Genomic DNA, 26,767 nt, shown 5'->3' on the forward strand with positions numbered 1-26,767 from the left:
TCTGTGTCGATCTGGCACAAGGGAGCCTGCAGAGCGGGAAGCCAATGTGAATCTGAGAAAAGGCAGTGCAAGAAGCTAACACAAAGGCAGACAAATGGTGAAATACCCTCCTAAGGTCCCCTTCCCCAGTTTTAAACGCCTACAACACATTACGGCAAACTTTTGAGTAAATGGAAGGGGTTCCAAATTCTGTTCAGAACATCTTGGTTTATAATAATCTGGGTCAAAGCTTCAGAATACAAACTATGCCCTGGGTCAAAAAATAACAGCAATAAGAGAACACAAGTAATTCAAAGTGTGTGTGTTCTGTAATTGAATAGCAAGGAGCTGAACAGAAAAAGTGGGCAAAGGTAAAATCTCCTTTGAGTTGAGGTCAACTCCTCATGGTTTCATGGAAGCATCTTTATAGCTTTATTGGAAAATGGGATATGGAACATGGAAGTGGTTTCCTGATGTCTTCTTCTGGGATATTTTTTTAACACTTCTCACTTTAGCCTTCGGCCAGGGATGACCTTTTGTCCAATGATCAACCAGCCCCAGATCCGTTCCATTGTTTGAGATCAGCCAAGGACACTTAGGTGGTGATATTCCCTAGATCAAGGGTAGGCAACCTTGGTTCTTTTATGACTTGTGGACCTCAACTCCTAGAAGTCCTAAGCCAGCTATTTGGGCTTGATGGAATGAATACATGTGATCATAGAAAGAAGAACAGAAGAACAGAACAGAAGTTGGAAGGGATGCCGAAGGTCCTCCAATCCAACTGCCTAGCTAAGCAGGAGACCCTATACCCGGGGTAGGCAACCTTGGCTCTTTTATGACTTGTGGACTTCAACTCCCAGAATTCCTGAGCCAGCATGCCTCAACTTGGAAACCTCTCCCTTTCCCCTCAGCATGGCTGGCTCAGGAATTCTGGGAGTTGAAGTCCACGAGTCATTAAAGAGCCAAGGTTGCCTACCCTGCCTTAGATGGATGCTCTGCACAGTATCTTCTATGCTTTTGTTTTTCATTAAAAGAACTTGCAACAAGAAAATCAGATAAGACAAGGTACCTGGCAGGCATAAGGCAAATATAGTCATAATGGGATCCACAGGTTCCATAACTGGAGCCTGATAGTTAGGACATTGATTCTGTAACTTGAATAGGAAGAGGTGAAAAAGAAGCAATAGTTGACTAATCTCTTAGCCAGATTATGGTATTGGTGATGGTGATGTTTACGTTGATGTTGGTATTGGTGTCAACGTTGACATTGATGTTGATGTTGACATTGACAGTGTTGATGTTGATGTTGACAGTGACAGTGATGATTAGAGCTTGTTCTGAGGCATGGTACTATTGTATAGAAAGGAATCTGCATTTTGAAAACTATATGGTGATCTGGATAGCATAGTCATCTACTGCTGTGCACAATTTTTTCCTACATTCCTTTGTGAACCAGCTTTACTCCAAGCAAACGTTTGCCATGAGCTGCTGACACTCCGTCACTCCACAAAGTGTACTCCTCTCTTTGAAACTCTGACTGCCACATTCAAGCACAATTTTGGTTACTAATATTATTCTGCCTTTCTGCCCAGGGGGTGCCCACAATAACACATAACTAAAACTCAAAAGATCTAAATAATCATCAGTCGCAGGGGGGATCCTGCACGATGGCTGCATTATAGGAGTCGATTGGTATTCTCTCGCAATCCTGGTTTTCCAATTTTTCAATTTTAATTTGCACTTCACTGTTTTAATGCCTGTCCTACTGTTTTAATTGTCCCTGAGGTTCTACGACAACCAGTGTCACATTCTATGAGATAAGTAGCTATATAAATCTGCTAAATAAATAAATAGCAACTTATTTATGGAGGGGGGATGCAGGAATCAAGTTGATTCTGTTCCCTTTGTGCTTCCCTTCCTTGACCAAGTTCTCTGTGTTTACCCTTAGGTTAAAACAGCCCGTGATGGCACCATACCAGCCAGTCTGAACAGGAAACCTCCAAACGGTGCTGTTGGGCCCCAGATGACCCTGGAAATGAATCTCTGCTGGAATGAGATTAAGAAGAAATCACACAGCCTTCGGTGAGCAGCTCCAAAAGGCCCAAGTGTAACTTGGCTTCAATGTCTTCTCTTTTCTATGTTGTTGTTCTGCACCAACCTGCTACCGGCCCTGCAGAAAAGGCAGGGACAACCCCTTTACAAGAAGGCAAGAGGCTGGAACTAAGCCTGCCAAATTTATTAACATAAAACAGAGCAAACAGAGCAAAACAGAGCAAACACGAACCATGAAACAGGAGCTATTCAAACGGTTGCCTTCAGCAAACCAGCCCTCCCACACATTCCCCTTTTAAACAGTTCAGGGCGTGGCTTCTCTCTGCCTCCTTCCGAGGTGCCCCATTGCCTTCCTCTGTTTACTCCTGATTGACTGCCTCCTGCGTCGGGCGTCCTTGAACAGGGCCAGCTGTGGGTCATCTTCATCCACGCTGTCAGGCTCACACAGCTGGGTCTGCATCGTAACCAGATGGGAGGGGCCTGGCTGAGGGCTCTGGGGAGCCTCAGGGCTATCCTCTGGAGGCTCTCCAACACCCCCCTCCTCCTCCTCCTCTGAGTCGTCCGACCCAACTGCCGAACCCACAGGCTGACCCTGAATCACAACAGCTCTCAGTGTTCAACCTCTTCTTTGTCTTCCCAGGGCTCGCCTTGAGGCCTTCTCAGATCACAGCGGCAAGCTGCAGATTCCTTTGCAGGAGATCATTGACTGGCTTAGCCAAAAAGATGAGGAAATTTCTGCCCAGCTACCACTCCGTGGGGACGTTCCCCTGGTACAGCAGGAGAAAGAGAGGCATACAGTGAGCATCAACAGTCCACACCAATCCTAGCATCATACAGGAGATCTGAGAAAGCCCTCAGAATCCACAAGAAGTTTCCAATCCCCTGTCTCCCTGGCTGATTTTTTCCCCCAGTGAATGAAAAAGCTGAAAATTTGTTTGTTTGTTTGTTTGTTTGTTGTTTGATTGATTGATTGATTGATTGATTGATTGATTGACTTGTGGACTTCAACTCCCAGAATTCCTGGCTGAGGAATTCTGGGAGTTGAAGTCCACAAGTCACAGAGGGGCCAAGTTTGAAGACCCCTGATCTAGGTCATGGTTGTCCCTTTTCCACAAGGCAACTGACTTTCTTGGGTTTTTTTCTTTGAAAAACTTTCGCTTCTCATCCAAGCAACAACTTCTCGTCCAAGCAGCTTCTAAACTGAACTGAACTGAAGAAGCGTTTTGGATGAGAAGTGAACCATTTTCAAAGAAAAAACAAACCCCTAGGAAAGTACAGTTGCCTTTTGGAAAAGCACCTTTGGGACATTTTTATTCCACCTTTGCTATTTTTATAAATAACTCCTATTGGGTTTTTCTTCCATTTACTCTTCTGGTCACCCAAGTAGAAGATAAGAAGGTATCGGTTGAGGTCGAACTTAATCAACCCAATAACGTTCCTCTGATGCATCTTTAGCTCATGCTGTGCTCAAGTGCACTTCCAAAATCTAAATTGTGAAAGTCACAAGATTGACCCTTTCCAGAGTCCTTAGGCTGCCATTCCTAGTTAGTACACAAGATCCAGGGACGCGGTGGCTCAGTGGGTTAGGACGCTGAGCTTGTCGATCAGAAGGTCGGCAGTTTGGTGGTTCGAATCCCGAGTGCCGCGTAACAGAGTGAGCGCCTGTTACTCGTCCCAGCTTCTGCCAACCTAGCAGTTCGAAAGCACATAAAAAATGCAAGTAGAAAAACAGGGACCGCTCCGGTGGGAAGGTAACAGCGTTCCGTGCACCTTTGGCATCTAGTCATGCCGGCCACATGACCATGGAGACGTCCTCGGACAAGCGCTGGCTCTTCGGCTTTGAAACGGAGATGAGCACCGGCCCCTAGAGTCGGAAACGACTAGCACGCATGTGCGGGGGAACCTTTACCTTTACCTTACCTTTACACAAGATCCAAAAAGAGTTGATTCAGCCAAAGACAACTGTGACTTTAAGGGCTCTGTCTTGTGCGTGGACCCCGTATTTCCTGGGCTTCCCTTCAGTTCTTCTGGTCTTCTCTCCCTGATGTAGGCCTTCATGGAAGAAGTGAAGTCTCGGGGGCCATACATTTATTCTGTTTTGGAATCAGCTCAAGTTTTCCTGACTCAGCACCCATTTGAAGAAGTGGAAGATGTAAATCTTGACAGCAAAGGTTGGCAAATCAGCTCGTTTTCTCAATCCATCTGATCTTGTACTTTTCAACATTTTCTCTTATTCTTAACTCCTCCAGAATTTCAAAAGGCTGCCAGCTCAGCGGGTGGAGTATATCGGCTGGTGGATTGGTCTTTCAACCTGACTTCTCATCTTGAAAAATAATCTCCCCAGCGGATAATAACAATCTCTTAGTGGACATAGCAATGCCCTTCTGCTTTTCAAAGGGATATCTTAGGGAGAACTTTATTAATAGCCTACAGCTAAAAAGCCCAGCTCAGGAAAAGACCTTTGGTAGGAAAAGGTTACCCAGAATAATAAGAACTTTTCTGAAGTAAGTAGGAAAATTGAATATTCAGAATTAGGAAGCCTAGTGGACCCAAATAATTGATAGCCAGTTATTTCAGGCTATGGCTATGGTCTTCCCAGGTGCAATGTATGGCTGTGAAAGTTGGACCATAAGAAAGGCTGAGCACCAAAGTATTGAGGCCTTTGGACTATGGTGCTGGAGAAGACTCCTGTGAGTCCCTTGGACTGCAAGGCATTCAAACCGGTCAGTCCTAGAGGAGATCAACCCTGACTGCTCTTTAGAAGGCCAGATCCTGAAGTGGAAACTCAAATACTTTGGCCACCTAATGAGAAGGAAGGACTCACTGGAGAAGAGCCTAATGCTGGGAAAGGTTGAGGGCAAGAGAAGAAGGGGACGACAGAGAATGAGGTGGCTGGATAGAGTCACTGAAGCAGTAGGCGAGAGCTTAAATGGACTCCAGAAGATGGTAGAGGATAGGAAGGCCTGGAGGAACGTTGTCCATGGGGTTGCGATGGGTCGGACACAACTTCGCAACTAACAACAACACTGCAAAACTGTTGTTGTGTTGTCTCTTCTCTGAGATGCCAGCCAGCTGGCCATGATCTTCTCATGGATATTATTACATTCCATTCTTCTTCTCCAAATCATTATCTCTCATTCTACATCCATCAAGCATGCTCTGTCTTCACTGAATGTTCAGGGGTTTTTTTTTCCCCTCACTGTCCACAGATTTTTCCTCCTTTCACATAAATACATTTTTATACTTTTTCACATTTAAACCTGAGATTCAATGCAAGGCACGTTTCTGCTGTATCCATGAGATGAGTCTTCTGGTAAGCTTATAATCTCAGCAGACCCCACCATTCATGCAGAGGAAATGTGTACCTTTGTGGATGTTAACCTGGAACCATGGTGAAGACAATGCTATCCAATCTTCCTTCCTTCCATCTCCTCCTCCTTCTTCCTGTTCTTCCCAAACCTTGTTTGCCTTCTATTTTTATCTACTGCTAATTTATATATCACTGAAATATGTACAACTTCCTGAGTCATAAGCAGCACAAACTAAATGCCAGCTGCTGGTAATCACAAGTGGAAGAGAGGGCTCACCCTCCTCTCCATGCTTGTGAGTTTCTGAACACCGTTGTATAATTCAGAATGTTCAGCTAGATGACCATTGGTCTGATCCTACAAGTTCTTCTAATGTTCTGCTCTCCGCTCTGTCTTTTGAAAGTCCATCGGTGTTTTTTGATGGCGCAGTTGCATTCCTGGAAACGTAACATCAGGTCTTCACCCTCCTTGATGCTCTCTTTCTAGATGTCTCCCCAAGACACCGGATCCAGAACATCAGCCGTTTTGTGTGGAAGCAGGCAACGGTGGCCAGCGAACTATGGGAGAAGCTAACAGCCCGCTGTGTTGACCAGCATCGTCACATTGAAAGGACTTTAGAGCAGCTGCTGGAGATCAAAGGGACCATGGAGGAGCTGAGCACCACCCTCAACCAAGCTGAAAGTGTGCAAGAGTCATGGGAACCCATTGGAGATCTCTTCATTGATTCTTTGCCGGAGCATATCCAGGCCACCAAGGTAATCTTTCTAACTCATCCTATACCTGTCCAGGTGATCTGGAGGTAAGGTTAAGGAGATGTAGACTCAACATCTCATGTGCAATAGGGCACTAACTGTACAAGCACGTAAAGTGACTAGGGTCCAGTGTTCTGCTGAATCAGGGCTGTAGAGCATTTACCACTTTGAAGACAGAAGTGTTTTAAGTGATATGTGCCAAACATCAGCAGAGTAAGAGTTTGTGGAGAAGAACCCAGGAGTTTCAAGGAGTGAAGTAGATGCTTTCAACGCTGCAAGGCTCAAGGCATCCATTTGATTCCTTACCGCCCCAACTTTTCCCAAATGCAAAAAAAAGTCCCTGAAGACAGAAAAGGTTTGTTCATAATAGCTTCATAAAATTACTGTTCTATACTTTGTGCATTCCTCTGCTAAGTGATGGTTTGCTGAACAAACCACAATGACTGAATTCACACAACATATCAGAAGCTTGGCAGAGACCAAGATGGTTTGTAAAGCACATTCGTCTAGGGCAGGTATAGGCAACCTTGGCTCTTTTATGACTCGTGGACTTCAACTCCCAGAATTCCTGAGCCAGCATGGCTCAGTATGGAAACCTCTCCATTTCTCCTCAGCATGGCTGGCTCAAGAATTCTGGGAGTTGAAGTCCACGAGTCATAAAGCGGCCTAGGCCTAGGCCAGGAGTAGGCAACCTTAGCTCTTTTATGACTCGTGGACTTCAACTCCCAGAATTCCTGAGCCAGCATGGCTCAGTATGGAAACCTCTCCATTTCTCCTCAGCATGGCTGGCTCAAGAATTCTGGGAGTTGAAGTCCACGAGTCATAAAAGAGCCAAGGTTGCCTACCCCAGGCCTAGGTTACTGATTGATTGCTTTCTTTCTGTCTCTGTCTCTCCCCACCACTACCACCTTTGATCTGACTACTTTTTCTTGGGCTGATGTGGCTCCCCAGTTGTTCCAAGAGGAGCTCTCCCCCATGAAAGATGGAGTCAAACTTGTGAACGACCTTGCACATCAGCTGGCTATCTCTGATGTTCATCTGTCCATGGAGAACTCCCGTGCTCTAGAACAGATCAACACACGCTGGAAACAATTACAGGTGAGAAAAGGGCAGGAAAACACCTTGGACAGGGCTTGGCTCAACATGGTGCCTAGTCTGGTCTGCTTTTGACACCGGCCTCAGGTCCTCCCTCCCCCTCCCACCTTCCCAAAATATAGACCTGTGGACTTGATAGCTAACCTGCTGAGTATGTTTTCATTGGAACCCCACTTCAGCTTTCCCTGTGACTGTCAAACCTGGCTTATGCTGAACTACAACTCCCATCTTCCCCACTCTGGTGGGGATTCAGGGCTGTAAAGGTGCTCAGCCATGAACTGCTTGCTCAGACCGAAAGGCTGAACTGTTCGTACCACTTAGTTTGATGGGTCCATCTTCTGCACAGGTCTCCATCAACGACCGTCTGAAGCACCTTCAAGATGCCCACCGGGACTTTGGGCCAGGATCACAACACTTCCTCTCGAGTAGGTGCACTGTTGTTGTTTCTTAATGGGGATTTGCTTTCTTTTTATATTCTTGTGGCATTTTATATACCGGTGGCATAAAATGAGAGCCAAGTCTGCCCCGTTCTAGCACTGATGATGTTACCTAGCTCAGAGAGCGCCGAGGACCCTGCGGCCCCCTCTGTCCCCTTCCTCCTGCTCTCCACACACCCCGCTCTCTTCTAGCCCTGATCATATTACCTAATTTGGTAATGAAAGGTCTGCAAGACAACCACCAAGCTCAGAGAGCACCAAGGAGCCCACAGTTCAACCTTGAGCTAGAAATATTCTTTTTTTTTCCTTTGCAGCCTCAGTCCAGGTCCCCTGGGAACGAGCTATTTCTCCCAATAAGGTCCCTTACTACATCAAGTGAGTATCGGGCTGTGCCTTAGGAAGCTTCCTTTTGCATCGTGACCTTCATTATTCTTAGCAAACCTTCAGCCCTCTTGCCGTATCCTTTTCTTTAAACCTTCACTCTGCCCTTTGCAGAAATCAATATGGTTGATTTTTTTTCTTATTCCTGTACTAATCAGTTATGTTCTCAATGAGGATTCTGCAGGAGCCCAAGACAAATATCCTGTTACTTGTGTGAGTCTTGGACTCATGTTATCCAAGCGTCCAGTTTAAGTTTTTTTTATTATTATTATGACCAAAATTCAGTAAGCGTTTTCTTAAGGCAGGTTTTCTTGGACACTCCTTTTTCCCACCCTAGATCCACGAGGTACCTGAGTTTGTGTCTCTGCAGCAACAACAACAAAAACAACAACAATAATAATAATGTTGGAAGGGACCTTGGAGGTCATCTAGTCCAACCCACTGCTCAGGCAGAAAACCCTATACCATTTCAGACAAATGGCTGTCCAGTCTCTTCTTAAAAACTTCCAGTGTTGGAGCATCCACAGCTTCTGGAGGCAGGTTGTTCCACTGGTTAATTGTTCTCACTGTCAGGAAGTTCCTCCTTAGTTCTAGGTTGCTTCTTTCCTTGATTAGTTTCTATCTGTTGCTTCTTGTCCTGCCTTCAGGTGCTTTGGAGAATAGCTTGGCTCCCTCTTCTTTGGGGGCAGCCCCTGAGATATTGGAACGCGGCTATCCTGTCCCCCCTCGTCCTTCTCTTCATTAAACTAGACAGACCCAATTCCAGCAACCGTTCCCTATATGTTTTAGCCTCCAGTCCCCTAATCATCTTTGTTTTTCTTCTCTGTACTATTTTTAGAGTCTCAACATCTTTTTTACATTGTGCTGATGTAAAAAACTGTGTGACATGTATAATTATAGTTGAAAGTAGCCTTATGACTTAGTTTATTATACTTTTTTTCCAGCCACCAAGCCCAGACAACATGTTGGGACCATCCAAAGATGACTGAATTATACCAAACGCTGGGTAAGAAAATCCTCACCTTACACCACAATTGAGCCCAACATTTTGGTTGCTAAGTGAAACACTGGTTAAGGAGTTTGGGCTCATTTTAACAACCTTTTTTGCCACCATTGTTAAGTTTAGTAAGATGGCTGTTAAGTGAAACTGGCGTTCCCCCATTGACTTTACTTGTCAGAAGGTGGCAAAAGGGGATTGCATGACCGCGGGAACATTGCAGCCGGCACAAGTACGAGTCGGTTGCCAAGCATCTGAATTTTAATCACGTGACCACAGGGATGCTGCAACGGTTGTAAGTGTGAGAATTGGTCATAAGTCACTTTTTCCGGTGCCTTTGTAACTTTGAACGCTCCATCGAGAACTGCCTGTAATACCATGTCGTAGACAGGGGGAACTGCCAGTCCATAAATTCTAGAACAATCTTTCCTTGCACGTCACCCCCAAATATGTTATGGCTACAATTCCCAGGTAGCGTACCTGCTGAGAAAACCCAGGAGTTGCAGTCTTTGGATGGTCCTAAGAAAGAGAAGACTATCTCCAATTGTCAAGGGAAAGGATGCGAAATTGATGGCTTCCTTTCTTTCTCTCCTTTATGTTTTCTCAGCCGACTTGAACAACATCAAGTACTCTGCTTACCGTACGGCCATGAAGCTACGGCGGGTGCAGAAGGCTTTGAGACGTAAGCCCTGCCATTCCTTTGGTGCTCCTTCTGCCCGCTCGAGTTGTATTTGCCTCTGAGCGAATTCAGATCGGTCTGCACCATGAGCTTAATATGTGTGCCCTTAAAAGGAGGTGTGCATGTGCTGACTTGCCTGCCTGTCCATCTCCTGCTTGATAGCGTTGGGTGGATATTAGAGCTCTGTGGGCTTCCGTAATCCCAGTTTGAAAAAAGGATGGAAAAGGCCAGGGAAAAATGGAAATCCTTCTCACTGCAGACTGTGCTTGCCCCACACACAGGGTTGATGGAGAAGGTGTTATTGGTGGCTATTATCCTAAAGGTGCTTTTCCAAAAGGCAACTGGACTTTTGTTTTTTCTTTGAAAACATGTCACTTCTCATCCAAGAAGCTTCTTCAGATGAGAAGCAAAAAAATGCTTTCAAAGCAAAGCAAGCAAGAAAGTCCAGCTGCCTTTTGGAAAAGCAACCTTGGGACAACCACGACCGGGATGACTGAGAATCTCCATAGACATTGATGGGTATTGTCAAAGCACCTGTCACTCCTCCTCCTGGCTCTGGAGGCGGGGTTAGGAAAATTACTCCGGTTCAGCCCCACTTTCTGTGGAAGGAGTCTCCCATCCCAGGTCAAACTCTGCCTGTTCTAAAGCAGCAAGATCTCCCCGAAGCTCCAGATTATTTGTGTCTTGAAAGTGCTGCACTGGGGAATTATCTGCCCTTGAGAATAGTAAAGGTAAAGGTAAAGGTTCCCCCGCACATGCGTGCTAGTCGTTTCCGACTCTAGGGGCCGGTGCTCATCTCCGTTTCAAAGCCGAAGAGCCAGCGCTTGTCCGAGGACGTCTCCATGGTCATGTGGCCGGCATGACTAGACGCCAAAGGCGCACGGAGCGCTGTTACCTTCCCACCGCAGTGGTCCCTATTTTTCTACTTGCATTTTTACGTGCTTTCGAACTGCTAGGTGGGCAGAAGCTGGGACGAGTAACAGGCGCTCAAACTGCTACGCGGCACTCGGGATTCGACCCACCAAACTTCTGACCTTCTGATCGACAAGCTCAGCATCCTAACCCACTGAGCCACTGCGTCCCTTTCTTGAGAATATAGCCGGAGCTAAACTTTCATGCAGCTCACAAACAAGGACATCTCACAATTCCACCTTATCCCAGTTTTGGGGGGATAGGTTGTTTTTCTGGTGCTGGTCCCCGCTTCGCAGTATGTGGACTGCTGAAGTGCTGTAGTTTTTCAGGAAATAAAAGATCACAACGATCAGGCAGAGCTGTGGTGGAGCAGTGGGCTAATGCCTCCTTAAGTAACCCCAGCTGCCTGCAATTAGTGCAGGTTCGAGTCCCACCAGGCTCAAGGTTGACTCAGCCTTCCATCCTTCCGAGGTAGGTAAAATGAGGACCCAGATTGTTGGGGGCAATTAAGCTGACTTTGTAATAATGCCGCTTGGGGGGGGGGCGAAAGCCCTAATAAGCAGCCATATACATAGAATGAAGGCTACTGCTAAGCACATTGATTTGTGCTTAGATTGTAAGCCGCCCTGAGTCTTCAGAGAAGGGCGGGATATACTGTAAATGGGATTAAAATAATAATAATAATAACAATCCAGGGAGCACCCAGGAGGAAATGACACCTCCAAAGCAAGAGATTCTATATAAACAGGCACCAAACTTCACACTCCCTCACACTGATGATGCCTGCTAGTAGGGTAATGAAACGACAGAAGACACCAGAACTCCGCTGTTCGACCCTATGGATTCTCTTCTATGTTGTGTCTGCTTTCTTCATTTGTCTCCCAAGATGATAATCTGCTTTTGACCCTCCTTTTTTTCTTTTTTCTTTTTTTCCCCCACTAGTGGACATGGTGACACTGGCAACAGCCTTGGAGCTATTTAATGAGCATGAGTTGCAGTCCAGTGACCACGTGATGGACGTGGTGGAAGTGATCCATTGCTTGACCTCTTTGTATGAGCGGCTGGAGGAGGAAAGAGGCGTTCTGGTCAACGTCCCTCTCTGTGTGGACATGAGCCTGAATTGGCTGCTCAATGTTTTTGACAGGTATTGGGGACAGACAGCCATAAGAAAAGCTTGTCAAAACGCCTCTCTTTGGGACTGTTACTTCTGAGGAAAGCAGTCATTTCCTCCTTCATCCCTGGGGCACAAAGGAGACCATTACTGTAGGTCTGTCTCAAAGCATTGTCACCTTTAAAGAGCTCCGTAGCTTGGGACCAGGTGATTTGAGGGACCGTCTCTTGCCGGTGACATCCACCCAACCCACTAGAGCAGGGAAGCAAGGAATGTTGCGAGTCCCACATCTAAGGAGTTACAACTGGTGGGACCCAAAAGAAGGACCTTCTCCGTGGTGGCCCCCTCCTTTTGGAATATCACCTCTGCAGAAAATTAGACCGGCCCCCAATTTGACATCCTTTCCTAAGGCCCTGAAGACAGTTTTGCCGATATATATCGGGGGGGGGGGGTTTACTGCTTGTAAGTAAACTGGGCTGCTGCTATATTTCCTTTATCAGTGTGGGGAAAACCCCAGCAAAATTCAGACTTGCAGGGGCCATGGGAATTGGAACTGAGCTGGAATTTGTTAGCTTCTCCTCCCTCTCTCTGTCTCTCTGTCTCTGTCTCTGTCTCTGTCTCTGTCTCTGTCTCTCTCTCTCTGTCTCTCTCTCTCTGTCTCTCTCTCTCTGTCTCTCTCTCTCTCTCTCTCTCTCTCTCTCTCTCTCTCTCTCTCTCTCTCTCTTGCTCCAGAGGGGAGGCTTAGAACTATGCATGGCAATTACAAGGAAGCAGATGGCGACTAAATAAAAAAGAAGCTTTGTCAAGGCTGAGCAGGGCTCCCCATTCTTCTGACAAGCTCGCCAAAGAGGGAGCCTTCATCACGGAACAGAAGACAAATGTTTCAACCCGCTCCTTTCCTTTCTTTCAGTGGGCGCAGCGGGAAGGTGCGGGCCCTCTCCTTCAAGACTGGCATCGCTTGTCTCTGCGGCACGGAGGTGAAGGAGAAATTCCAGTGTGAGTCACTCTGCAGAAGCCGGCTGGTGGAATCCGAGGGGGAGGCTTCCAGATTTAGCAAAGAGAGAGTCAAGGGCAGCTGCATCCAAGAGACAGTCCTTGCTCTGGGTGGCAGCCATATTTCGTAGCTCTCCAGCGTGGAGGGTGCTCTTAATTTTTGGCAGGGGAGGGAAGCTACTGCACCTGCTATAGGGAACGCACCGGAATGAGCTGTCCTGCCAGAGGGAGATCTTCTCCCAATTTGGGGTCTTCTTCTCTTCCAAGGAAGAGAACTTCTTAGGAAATGCACCAGGGTTTTAAAGAAGGCCATTGTTTTCTCCCCAGATGCTCCTTATTGAGCAGCACACCTGGATAGGGAGATCTTTACTTTTACTCCTTATTAAAACTGAGCAGTACAATAAATCTGATTTGGCAGACATGGCTGCCCAAATAAGATTGAATTGTCCATCTGGTTTCAAATTGGGTTGGTTAAGGGCACGTTTTTCACTGCTTGGGGCGGGGCAGGGGGCAGCAAACTAATTTAGAGCCCACGGATCGGGATGGCTGGTACCCACTGCCCTGTTTCTTCATATTTTGCCATCCCAGCCAGCGTGAGCTGCCTAAGGCAGATGCCTCACGATCAAGCTTCCCCTTGCTACGTGCAAGACCTCCATTGCTATTCTCTTGCTATGAAAAGACTCCCTGAATCTAAAGCTTGGCAAAAGACTGCCAACATTTGTAGCTGGGCCAAAAAAAAATGCACGCTCACGTATCAGCCACTCTGTCTTTTTCCGAAGAATCGGAGCCTCCACAGAACTGAAATTTCCCCTCCGCATTTCAACAGTTCAGACTTAGGTTTTTGGCTCAAGCTTATTTTCTTCCTACGAGACCAGGAAGACGGCATGGAGGAAGGCCGTGATTCCAGCCCCTCTTCCTCTCCTCCTTGTTCTCTGCGGCTCCTCCACGCCCTTCCTTCCGGCTTTCAGATCTCTTTAGCCAGGTGGCCAACTCCAACGGGCTCTGCGACCAGAGGCATCTCGGCATCTTGCTCCACGAAGCCATCCAAGTCCCGCGACAGCTGGGGGAGGTGGCGGCCTTTGGCGGGAGCAATGTGGAGCCCAGTGTGCGCAGCTGTTTCCGCTTTGTAAGTGAGGCTGGTGGGGCTTCTGCCGGGGGTACCTGTGGGAGGGATTGAAAAAAATCAGAATGGCAGGTGCAAGGATGAATGGTTTTAAGCAAAGGACCGCTTGTGCATGATAGATGTTATACATTGCAAAGCCTTGGGAGTAGGTCCCCTACAGATGGAGTAAACTGTTACATAGCCACAGAATCAGGGCACCTTCCTATTGCAATAGTTCAGCTCCTTTCATGACTCATTCTTTCCAATTGTTGTCGCCGATACAGTTATGCTAAAGTCAGGCTTTAAACTGGAAATTTATTTGCTAGACTGAAAGATTTCTCTGTGAAACTCTAAGCAAAAAACTTAAATGCAGGGACTAGCAAGCATATCTAATCATACTCTCCAAAGGTTGTTTGAATCCAATTTGCTGTCGTGTAACTTGTTAATTATCCAAATCCAATAATTTTAACCCCGTTCAATCGTTCTCAAGCCCAAGGAATTGAATATAGTATCTCACGGATTCAGAGGAAATAAGATCTGCTACGAACTCTGCACAGGTGTCAGGAAGGGCATCCAGCCAGTAAACACTCACTTCTATCCAGTCGCCCTGATTCTACCCCGAATTAAGGGGTTACAGGGTCATAAAAAGGGGAGTTTTATATTACGGATTCAGAGGGAAAAGGCGTACAGCCTTGAAAGTTGTGGAGTCTGATTTTTCTCCTTTCCTTCTTCTAGGGAAATGGCAAAGCAGCCATTGAGGCAGCTCAGTTTCTGGAATGGGCAAACCTAGAGCCACAGTCAATGGTGTGGCTGGCCGTCCTTCACCGAGTAGCCATTGCTGAGCAAGTGAAACACCAGACCAAGTGCTCCATCTGCCGGCAATGCCCCATCAAAGGCTTCAGGTATGGAAAGAAACACAGAAGTTCATCCAGCTGGAAGGCTGGTGGGTAACTGAACAATTTCCCGGTTGCTCCAGATACCGCAGCCTCAAGCAGTTCAATGTGGACATCTGCCAGACATGTTTCCTGACGGGACGAGCCAGCAAAGGCAACAAGCTGCATTATCCCATCATGGAGTACTACACGATGGTAAGAGAAGGAAGGCATTGTCTGCAAAGAACTGTGCGCAGTGCTGGGGTGCTGCTTAAGTGACGGCTCTGCTTAGCATCCTTATGGAGCCGGTGGTGCAATCCTGCATAGGGCTGGGCATATAACAGTTTGCTACTTGTTGCTGATCCTCTCCTTTCATTTAATGAAAAAAGAACAAAGCAAGAATAAGGACTGGGGGAATCCAGTGAAACATACTTCAGATTTGAGTGTGCAACCTGGATTTCGGGCAGGTTGACCTCAGCAAATTGAATATTGAAAGTGTGTGTGTGTGTGTGTGTGTGTGTGTGTGTTGAGTCTCTCAAAATTGACCAATGAAATCAACCAATAGTTCATTTCTCAAGGGCTATTTTTAATCATGGTCCATGGGAATGACCTTAGGAGACGGGGAATTGCTGCAACCAAGGCAACCGTTGGATAAGTGGCAACGTAGCCTACAGAAGGAACGAGGGCAGGGCAAACGTCACAGTAAGGACCCTCCCTAGTTTCCTGAGCTCTAAAGGCAAGGGGGTGGGGGGGGGAGAGATCTTCAGATTTGCAAGCTACAGGACAAGAAGCAACGGATGGAAACTAATCAAGGAGAGAAGCAACCTAGAACTAAGGAGAAACTTCCTGACAGAACAATTAACCGGTGGAACAACCTGCCTCCAGAAGCGGGGAATGCTCCAACACTGGTGGAAGTTTTTAAGAAGAAACTGGACAGCCCTTTGTCTGAAATGGTATAGGGTTTCCTGCCTGAGCAGGGGGTTGGACTAGATGACCTCCAAGGTCCCTTCCAACTTTACTATTATGATTATGATTAACCTTACGATAAAGCAGAAACAAGTACTTCTGGGTGTACTTCTTGCCTGGAACTACCTTGCAAGGCTGATGCTATTAGACAGGCTTCAGAACAGCTCAGCGGGCATCTTGCTTTGCATGTCCTGATTATAACCTTCCAAAAGACCTGTCCTGCTCCTCTTGAGAGTCAGTCAAGTGCTCGACTGAAGGCGCCCGTCTCTTAATCCCTTCCTCCGCAGACCACTTCCAGTGAGAACATGAGGGATTTTGCTACCACCTTGAAAAACAAGTTCCGTTCCAAGCAGTACTTCAGCAAGCACCCCCAGAGAGGGTACTTGCCGGTCCAATCCGTGCTGGAGGCCGACGTCGTTGAAACGTGAGTGGAAAGTGGGGAGACAGCTGGAAATCCTATTGCCTTCCACTTCAGAGCTCCTCTGAGCTGAATTTGGGCATTTGGGGCACTGCTTCTCTTTTATCAAAGGCTGGAAACCTTTTATGGGCTTTTTGCCGAAAATGCGTAAGAACGAACTGGTGATTCCTGGGTTTGCTGATTAATAAGGGGTGGATATGAGGGAAGGGGAAGGAAGCCTGTTATGCGTGTTCCACTCTTTTTTTCATCATTTATATTCTATATGGTTTTGTGTTTATCATTCAACTCTGTAAAAACTTTATTTAATAAAAATTATGTATGTAAACAGGAATGTTGGGCACTGATTCTCAGAGACCTTTTCCTTGTTCAATTGAATGTAGCAGGTGTTTTCGTTGATGTCCTACTAGTTCGCTATTTAAAATTTTACCCTTCTTTTTGGTACTTTTCCAGGCCAGCCTCTTCTCCGATGTTGCCACATGCTGACACCCATTCTCGGATTGAGCACTTTGCTAGCAGGTGAGATATGGAAGCTCTCAAAGAAGGAACCAGGAATGGGCAAGGAAAGTCTAAGGCACCTTGCTGCCCAAGGCCAACTAGCTGATATATCTCCCACCATCCAAATGAAGGCCTCTTCTACCCAAGATTGGTCCTATTTTCCCCTCTAAGGCTTTTGTCCCACAATACCCCTGCTTCTCTTCCTAACTCTAAAATACAGCAATGATAAATTGAAACCACCAATTCTCATGAGTCAAATCCTGTCAGACCCACCAGCTTTGGCTTGGCCCCTTGCCGGCGTTCTGTCATCAGCTGGGGAAGGGAGTGGGGGGGGGGGAAAGAAATGGGCAATAAAGTTGTATAACTTTGTGATGGGAAATTGAGAGGGGGGAAATTACAGTTGAGGAAGAACAGAGTGCTTTGGTTCTTACTGGCGCACTGGCATCTTCAAGGCCGTTTTCCCTGAGTATGGAATTTCACCAGCCCGAACACCTCAGCATTTCTCAAAATATCCTGGTGGTTCTAGATTGGCTATGCCTGCATAGACCGCAGAGGGAGGGCTAGCTAGGGGAAACCAGGGTTTTAGTTCTGAATTGGTACACAGGAATTTTACATTCTGCTTGACTCTCCTTCAGTCAGTATCTTGTTTTTTCCCTTCAAGAGTTTTACTTCCTTAAAGGATCGGATTGGGGCAGGTCTGGCCTATCATTTATATCTGAGGTCCTTACCTCCCTCATCTGAATGAGAGGGCCTGTCCCAAGGTCACATAGTAAGTGGAAGAGGTTCAAAAGATAGAGGAAGAAGAGGCAAACTCAGCTGATCTACTCTAGGCTAGCAAAGTGATAGACAATGTTCTTTAATCAAGTAATTGAATCACATTTAACTCATCAAAAGTGATTCCGGGTGGCACACAACCACAATGTAAAAAACCTGCAGGCATAAACTATAAAAATCCATATTAATAAACATCACAAAAACTAAAGATACAAACCCTAGATGACAAAGGGGGATAAGCCTTGTCCATTGACTCTGCCTTCTTCTCTTACAGGCTTGCAGAGATGGAAAGTCAGACTTCTTCTTTTTACAATGACAACCTTTCTCCAGATGATAGCTTGTGAGTTGCAACTTCTCACCTTTTTTCCCCATTTTCTTCTCTTGTTTTGCATATCCCTTTTTTTTGGCAAGCTGGATCCTTCTCAGCCCACAAACCTAATCTAGCCCATTAAGCCAACTCATCTTGCAAAGATGGAAGATGGGGAAGCCATAAAACACTGGGCAGAGGGACATAATTCCTAACTGTCTGGTTAGATTGATTTGGCTGGCCTAATGTGAGGTCTTAAATCAACCGTCCGTCTTCACTGGGTCTCTTCTGAGTTTAAGAAACTTTTTGGCTGAGCATCCTCTGGTGGGCCGTTTCCTCTGCCAGTTGGTCATTGGGAGCATCGGATTGCCCTTTCCACTTCCCAAGTTGGCCCCAGGACAATGTATCCTGCTGGTGCTACTTCCTTCTGATCCTGCTGATCAGCGGAGAAAACCCTTCAAAGGGAAATCCGGGGCAGATATGGTCCTTCTGGGGTTGATAGACCCTGGCAAATGCATGAGAATTCAGATGTTCCCACCTGTTTTGTCTCGTGGAAGCTTTGGTCCTTTAGCTTCTCCATCTCTTCTCCATGGATTCACATTCTTCCTCACAACCCAGCTGCTCTTCTCTCCACTACCTCAACCTCATCATAGCTCTATTCACAACAGGGATGAAGATCAATATCTTTTGCGCCATTCCAGCCCTGTCGCAGATGGAGAACCTATCTCCAGCCAACAGGCCCAGAATGGCACCAGGACAGATGATAAAGGGGAACTGGAAAGAATTTTGGCCCACCTGGAGGATGAAAACAGGTGAGCTGGTGTAGATAACTGAGTGATGGCTTCTGCACAGGAAGCAGGTGCTCTGCTGCTGAGCTCCTGAAGTCCTTCCTTAGGTCTATCAGACCTGGTCTTCCAAAATCAGGGCAACTGCTAGATAGCAGTTATTTTATCTATTCAATCCTTAATTCTTAGCAGCTAAGAACTGGTTTTCTGTATTTTTTTGCTGCTCCCTTCTGGTTATCTGAATTTTTGAAGACCAGATCTGGTAATCCAACCATCTGGTAAGGTAATCTCTGAAGCACAATGTGGCAAGCACCTCACGTGAGCTGCGTTTCTAAATATACAGGGAGCCAAAAATAACTCCCATAATCCCCAGTAAATATTCCAGGCTGGAATTTTCTTTGAACTCAAATTAATCGGTGTGTGTGGGGGGGGGGGAATCACATTAGGAAAGGTCATGTTAAGCCCCTGATCTGGTGGGTTGTTGTTGGTCCCTCAGCTGGATCTAGGGTTACCAGATCCAGACTGCAAAAAATTCAAACGCTAGATAGCAACAAAGAGATGGAGAAAATGTTAATTGTGGGGTCCTGGGTGCCGTGGCTGTCTGAGCTTGGTTGTTTTCTTGAAGAGGTTTCATTACACAACTCGGTAATGTCCCATCAGTGCGCTGATGATGTTACCTAGTTGGGCAATGAAACGTCTGCAAGAAAGTAACCAAGCTCAGAGCACATCAACAACCCCATAGTTCAGTCCTGTGCTACAAATATTCTCTTCTATGAGCGCCTTAATTCTCTGCTGGCGTCTAGCAATTGAGATCCGGTAGCTCTAACTGGTTCCTTTCCACAGGGTCCTTCAAGGAGAGCTGAGACGTCTGAAGTGGAAGCATGAAGAGGCCGCTGAGTCTGCACAAGGAGCTCCTGAAACAGCGCAGGATCCCCACAGTGAGGAACTTTTAGCCGAAGCCCGCATTCTTCGACAACACAAGAGCCGCCTAGAGACCCGGATGCAAATCCTGGAGGATCACAACAAGCAGTTAGAATCTCAGCTGCAGCGTCTGAGGGAGTTGCTCCTTCAGGTAACTGCAGACCAATATTTATTCTGTAGAAAGGAGTGGGTTTGTGGGGTAGGAGGAATTGGGAAATAGCCAACTGCTCAGTGGTGAGGTACCCTGAAACTCATTTAGACCGACGTTGGATCCATATGAAGGCCTTCATTGAGACTGCAGCTTTATTGTCATTGGCCAAAACTTTCCGGTCGTTGTTTAGGTATTTTCAGGAAAGTAGAATCCACAACATCTCACTCAGCCCGATCCACCATCTTATTGCCGAGGAGTTGGACTATTGTTTACCTGAATTATGCATTCCTCCATCTTTATCCATTAATTCAGAACCTGCCTAGAAAAGATCAAGGCCCAATTCAACCTTCTCAAACCACCTTTCTAAATGCCATGGCTGAGTATTTTAGCACCGAAGTCCATGCAGCTGGAGGGTGTCCGCTCTGAGCAAACCTCACCAAATTGTTCAAATATGCTGTTCCTATTTCCTCCAGCAAATCTGGTATTTAACCGACAAGCAGAAAAAGAGAGCAAAAGCACAGTCCTTCCTTGAGTATCTTAATTTCTGCCTCCTCGGGCCTTAATAAGTCTTGATATGTCACTGTAATCTGTGTGTGCTATTTTTCTTTTATAGAATGTTTTCTTGTGATGAGATTCACGCACGCAGTTTGGCAACCCGAGGCTCACCGAGAGCTCTTGGCTTAATTTCAAAAGCTGCTGCAGGCCTTTGTTAATTTTCTTTGCCATCTTCCCAGCCGCCAGCCAATGCCAAAGAAGAAGGCTCTGCCACTTCCACCGAGACTTCTTCTCCTCAACCATCTGAAGGGAGTCAGCCTAGGGAAAAAGACGCTAGCACTCCAAACACCGAAATGGCAGGTAGATTCTGTTACGCTGTGAAGCTTCTCCTTCGTCTCGGTATTTTGTCCCAGCGTTCCTCATTTTGAGGCTTGGCGCCCCACTAAAAATGGGCTTTTTCGAGCACCTGTTGAAGTCCGCACCTCTTCAAATTGCCAAGGTTGAGGAACACTGACTCAGTGTTTAAAGCCACCCTTCTCAACTCGTGTCTGGGAAGAGAAGAACAGCAAGGGCGGGGGGGGGGGGAAAGAACACGCTCAATTTGCAAAAGTAAGTGCAAAACGTAAAACGCATGGCAGCCAAGTGAAACAATAAAGGCATCTGTGTTGATGGATGTAGGAGAGGGGTCTTTGCAATGCAAAGTGGGAGCAGGCTCTCGTATATTGCCCGGAGAGTCTTCGGCAGGTGGAAGTAGCATGGGATGTTTCTAGGTCTCTGGTCTCTTCTGCAGTGTGGGCATGACTGCATTTCTTGTCCTTTCTCACAGATGAAGTGGAGGCAAAGTCCCAGGATGTCAGCCTGTGCCTAGAAGATATCATGGAGAAATTGAGGAATGCTTTCCCCAATTCCGGAGGTAGAATGCAATGAACAGTCTCAAAGCAGCATGTGCAAGTGGAAGAACTTTCTGAGAACCCATATTCTCTCACTTGGCATCCGTTGGAAGTCTGCCTCCCAACAGCAAGGTTGCATCATCTTAAAAAATGGATCATGCTGGCAGCGCATGTGGAAAGGCATAAGTCAACTTTCACATACATATTTTATGTGGATGTTTTCGCCAGTCAGTTGTCCTAAGAAAGTTTAGACTTCTGGCTGTAAATCCCGAGAGCTGCCATGACACTTTGTTGGATGATATTGATTTAGAGCAGGAGTCTCCAACCTTGGCATCTTTAAGACTTCGGGATTCAACTCTCAGAACTCCTCAGCTGGCTGAGAAATTGTGGGAGCTGAAGTCCACAAGTCTTAAAGTTGCCAAGGTTGGAGACCCATGGTTTAGATGAACCTGGTTTATAATAGGCTGTTGGTTGGCAGATAATAATGTGATGAAAATCCATCAAGAGAAGGAGAATGGAAGAAGGTATCTTGAACAAAGAGCTTAGCCATTGGCTGGACTCTGAACAGAAGTATCTCATAGCAATAGCAGTTAGACTTATATACCGCCCCATAGTGCTTTATAGCACTCTCTGAGATGTTTACAGAGTCAGCGTATTGACCCCAACCATCTGGGTCTTCATTTTACCGACCTTGGAAGGATGGAAGACTGAGTCAACACTGAGACGGTCAGGATCGAACTCCAGGCTGTGGGCAGAGTTAGCCTGCAATCCTGCGTTCTAACCACTGTGCCCCCAGGGCTCCTTGGTGGGACTCCCTCCAGACCCTCACATGTCAAGGTTTTAGCTAGTGAAGAATAATTTATGGCTGGGGGTGGAGAGATGTGCAAAATTGCTGGGTATGTCCCATTCCATTAGCAATGGACTTTTGGTTCCCTGCAGGAGTCCAATGTAAGTAAACCAAACTTTATCCTTTAGATGTGCCTTAAATTACAATCCTCTCTTTTCCTAACAGGACAAAGACCTAAACCCTTGGCCTTGTGGAAGAAGTCTCTCAAGTTCTCCTAGAGACTTAGAATTGGCAGCTGCTGGTATAAGCCACCATCTTAGCATTTGCTTCCGGTTCATTGGCTTCTGATTGAGGCCTGCAATTCCCGATCTCTAACTTTTGCTAATTGCTTTGCCAGCTTGTTAATATTAAACCTACTTTTGCTCAGCAGTGATGTCATACGTAAAGATGTATCCGTCCTCCTGGTGAAGCTGCTTCACCCTTTCTCAAATCAAGCGCAGGGTGTAGATATGTCCCTCCCCATATAAGATGTGAGAAATCTTTAATGAAGTCCTGACAAAGGACATGACCCTCATTAAAATAAATCAGGTCTGTACAGACTTCAAAAATGTTTGGCCCCCAAACCTTGGGTCTCACACCAATGTAGTGTCTCTGCTCTTCATTAAACCAGCCAGCTCTTTTTTTTTCCAAGCTTCTGTGGGAGTTGAAAAATGCTGTGGCTGCTTGAAGAGACACAATCGGTTCCCAGAAGTTCAACATTGCTGCTTCCCCAGCTGTATTCTTAATGATAAACCAGCGGGCACCACCACGAACATCGTTGGATATGACTCTATTTTGTTTTCTCTTCCAGGTCCAACCTCCTTAATCTAACATCTCCTGAAGGCAACAGGCTTTATCTAACCAGTTCTTGCCAACTGCTGTTCTCCTTCCTCTTAACTTCTATCTTTCCCTCATGTGGTGGGTCTCACTCACATCCTCCATGGAGAGTTAATCAGGATCTGTGCAAGCTTGGATTCCCTGGAGACCTCTGCTTAGAGACTTTAGGGGACTTGCCGGAAGAGTGATCTAGGATCAGCAAAACAAAGTCAAAACCTGGTGCCAAAAGAAGCCCAGGCTTAAGGAACTCTGAAGGGGCACAGGGAAAGCGAGGGGACAAATCTTTCCCAGCAAAACACCAACGAACAGTGGCCTGTTCTCTTTTATGGTCTGTGAATTGTTGCCGTTTGTGAGATCACTTTGGAATTGAGGTGACCTGCTAAGAATCTGACCTAAGCCGGTCAAGTAGTAGTTTAAGATAGCAGGAACTGAAACTGCTTTCATAAGAACTGATTGACAGATACCTTTTTTTTATAAAAAAAAAGACAGTTTAAGGACGTGAAAAGAAAATTACGTTTAGAGATTAGGATATTGTGAAACGACTGCGTATTTCCATACCTAACACGCTCAGTGGAAAGAAATCTCACAGACTCAGAAGAGAAAGAATAGATTTTGAAAATACATCATTTTAGCCGCAGCAGCAGCAGCAGCCTTATGAGTGATAAGCTTTATAACAAAAAGCCTTATAGTTTTATTTGTGTGTGCGTGCGCTCACACACACACACACACACACACACACACACAGAAACAGACACACAAATACAATGTTGTCTATATTGTATTTAAGTGTTGTTATGGACTCCATCATGCATTAAATTCTAATTCCTGGTTGTATGTTTATTTTGCCTTGCCTCTTTCAGTCTGTTTCAAATGCTGATGAGTTTTGTTTTTAACGTAATGGAAGAAAAATCTCTGCTGTCTCCCCGTTTTTTTTGCTTTAGCAGGGTTTTGTTTTTTTTTAAAAAAAAGCTAGATTTGTCTTTTGGCACTGGATTGCTCTCCACTGGAATGACTCTGGAGCAGGGAGATTTGAGGGCCTCCTTCCATCCCTCTGGTTGATCTGCACATTGCGGCATGAAGCCCATGGATCAAGGAGGTCAGAGAAAATGCATGGGGTGAGTTCTTCCCCTGCGCCTTCAGTACGGAGTAGAGTTAAGGCATAATTGATTGAAATGCTACTCAGAGTCTTGCGCCACCAACAACAGAGAATATCAATAGCTCAGTTTTGTACTGTGGAGTCCTCGGTGCTCTTCGAGCTGGCTTGCTTGTTTGCTTGAAGGTGTCTCCTTACCCAACTTGATAACATCATCAGTGCCAGAAAGGAATGGGGTTTTCTCCCTGTTTATATATAGTAGCTTGCCCTTCCAGTTTTGGTGGGATTGTGGTTTCTCCTTGGTAGTTTCTTTACTACGGTATTCTTTCCTTCTTGTTTGTCTGGTGGTAATCCCTGCTTATCTGGATGTCGGTTGCTGGGGAAGACTGTTTTAGTCTTTTTATGTTTCCTTCTTAGCTTTGTTATTGTCTCTTTGAATGGCGCGTAAACATGCCTCATCTCTATGTGTCTTGATGTTCTCTAGCTGGGTAATGAAACACTTGCAATCAAACAGCCAAGCTCAGAGAGCACCAAGGACTCCAGAAATTCCAAACAGATTTTCTAGAAACTGTCTTCTGAACAGACAGTTTTGTCTTCTTGGAAACAATCCTTTGCATATTTTATTTCTGTCATGGAAAATTGCTGTTGGCCAGAAGGACCGAGAAGATGTGAGCATATGCACACACTGGATAAATTATGTATGCTTATCACTGCTGGAGTGTAAGCTTAAGCCAACATGCTTCTGATTAGAATCATTCAAGATTTTTTTAAAAAATTTCCACTGATCTGTAATAAATATACATTGTTGTGTAAGAACAGAAGGTGGAAAAATTGTTCCAAATTTCTCCAATTGAGACGGGCTAGGTGATACAGATTCCATTATATCTATGGGATAAAGGGAACAAAATGGACAAAAGTGTCTATATGAAAAACAAAATTCAGAAGTGGGATAGAAAGTATGGTCCAGACAAGTCTTATGTACCCACATCACTCACATGCATACAGCGTCCCATTTTGTCACAGTACTGACATGTGTGCCAGTCAGGAGCAGCATGAAGGCTACTGCTAAGTTTGTAAGCCGCCCTGAGTCTTCGGAGAAGGGCGGGATATAAATGGAATTAAACAAAATAAAAAAAATCTATGGAGATTCTCAGTCATCCAGCACATGGTTGTCCCAAAGGAGTTTTTGCAAAAGGCAACTGGACTCTCTCCGTTTTTCTTGAAGATGTTTCGCTTCGCATCCAAGAAGCTTCTTCAGTTCTGTACCAATGGTATACCCATGATGGCTGTTGGAATATCTACTCATTAGGAAGCATGTATTTACAGCCCTGAATTAAAGCCATCAATGTGGGTTAGTTGGAGATTGTGAACTCTGATTTTTTTTCTAAAGGAAACAACACTTGTAGAGCTTGGGTTTTAGTCAAGTACGTTGGACGGTTTGTGTAATGTCGAATTTAATGTGCAATGATTGGAACAAGATGTATATGGCATTTATCTTTGCAGAGCATGGACTGAAGAGCCGACAAAGGAGAATATCGGTAGCTCAGGTTGAAAGGAGAAGTTCTTGGTGCTCTTTGAGCTGCATTCTTTTCTTGCAGATGTTTCTATATTACCCAACTGAGAGTGCCGGCTGGCGACCCCCAGGGGGAGAGCATTCTCTGTGGGCGCGCCAGCCCTTTGGAATCAATTACCGGTTGAGCTCCGGATGGCTCCCGACCTTCGCTCTTTCCGCCGTGATCTGAAAACTTACCTATTTGAACAAGCCGGCCTGGTCTAATGGGTTTGGGGTATTTTATTTAGTATTTTTAATTATTTATTGTAATGGGCTAGTTCTATTTAATCTGATTTTTAACTTTTGTCTATTGTATTTTTATTGTGTTTTTTATTGCCCTGTACACCGCCCTGAGTCCTTCGGGAGAAGGGCGGTATAGAAATTAAATAAATAAATAAATAAATAAATAAATAAATAAATAAATAAATAAATAAATAAATAAACTGGGTAACATCATCAGTCAACAAGTTACCTAGTTTGGGTAACGAAAGGTCTGCAGGAAAACAAACTCCGAGAGCAGCAAGGACCGATGAACATCTCTCTGTTCAAAAGGAAGGTGCGCTTTTCGAGTCCTCTCTTAGAAAGCTGCCCTGTTTGGGGTGCTTGCATGTTACAATTGTTGCTTTAGCAGTAGAAGGTACACTGGGTTTTTACTTTTCAGTTGATGATGCCAAGAACGGTTCTTCATTATAGCATGGTGAGTTGTCAGGAAGTCCACAGAGGCTGAAAGTAGGCTAAGCTGAGAAGGATATTGCAGCATGTAAGGTTATATTGTAAAGTGGAGGAGAGACTGCGGCATTTTGAATATTTGGGTAGTTCCATGCAGTAAATATTTAAAGACTGTCTGGGATGGTTGCTGGCTATAGAAGGAGGCAACTCTGGAGCTGCTGCTTGGAATTGCAGACGCTCTGCGGGAAGCCAGCTTGAATGGCAGCTTGAACAACAGATGTTAAATCGGCCTCCTGCAATTCATGGTTGCGTTCGGCTGCCATTCCCGCTATTCTGCTCCTACAGCTGTCCAGCCCTTTCTACTTTTTTGCATTTCAAAAATCTTTTTTTTTTCCTCCAGGGAAACCTGGGGGACGCAATTTCACAACAGCGATTTCTTTTCCTGGCCTTCGTTTCATACTAATCTAGTAGAGTTTCCGCTTGATATGTTTGAAGCTTGTCTCAACTCCCTCTTGGAATTACCGTATTAGGATGAGGAACCAGAAGTTGACTTAGTGCCCTGTCAGTGTTGGTGAGAGTGTTGCTGGTTGACCCCAAGATTAATACTAGACCAACGATCAAGCAATAAACAACACCTCAATCAAGAAGTTCCCAACTCAGTCAAACAGTCAACAGCCTAATCCAGGGGTCGGCAACCTTGGCTCTTTTATGACTCGCGGACTTCAACTCCCAGAATTCCTGAGCCAGCTATGCTGGCTCAGGAATTCTGGGAGTTGAAGTCCGCGAGTCATAAAAGAGCCAAGGTTGCCTACCCCTGGCCTAATCAAATAACCACCAAGAGCACTCCTGCCAACGCTGACAGGGCAAGCCACTAGAATATAAATTAACCCCTAACCCCAGTCCCTTCCAGCACTGATG

General features: G+C 45.7%; 1 protein-coding gene across 2 annotated transcripts; it reads left to right on the forward strand.

The window, feature by feature from the left end:
* Positions 1–1,927: 1,927 nt before the first annotated feature.
* DRP2 (dystrophin related protein 2) lies at positions 1,928–22,702 on the forward strand (the record flags this gene model as incomplete). Of its 2 annotated transcripts, none has more annotated exons than XM_081336361.1 (22): positions 1,928–2,061; positions 2,672–2,828; positions 4,082–4,202; positions 5,826–6,094; positions 7,043–7,189; positions 7,533–7,611; positions 7,938–7,998; positions 8,949–9,010; positions 9,609–9,683; positions 11,535–11,736; positions 12,614–12,699; positions 13,665–13,822; positions 14,534–14,700; positions 14,775–14,886; positions 15,924–16,060; positions 16,505–16,570; positions 17,598–17,663; positions 18,299–18,442; positions 19,259–19,487; positions 20,222–20,342; positions 20,809–20,895; positions 22,510–22,702. In XM_081336361.1, exons 1-22 carry the CDS (start codon positions 2,003–2,005, stop codon positions 22,527–22,529), a joined length of 2,625 nt encoding a protein of 874 aa, XP_081192487.1. In that variant the 5' UTR covers positions 1,928–2,002. The 2 variants fall into 2 exon arrangements, with proteins under 2 accessions (XP_081192487.1, XP_081192486.1); XM_081336360.1 differs by lacking the exon at positions 22,510–22,702 and adding an exon at positions 21,885–21,937.
* Positions 22,703–26,767: the final 4,065 nt, after the last annotated feature.

This window comes from Vipera berus, assembly GCF_964194415.1.
Source record: "Vipera berus genome assembly, chromosome: 11".
Classification (NCBI taxonomy): Eukaryota; Metazoa; Chordata; class Lepidosauria; order Squamata; family Viperidae; genus Vipera; species Vipera berus.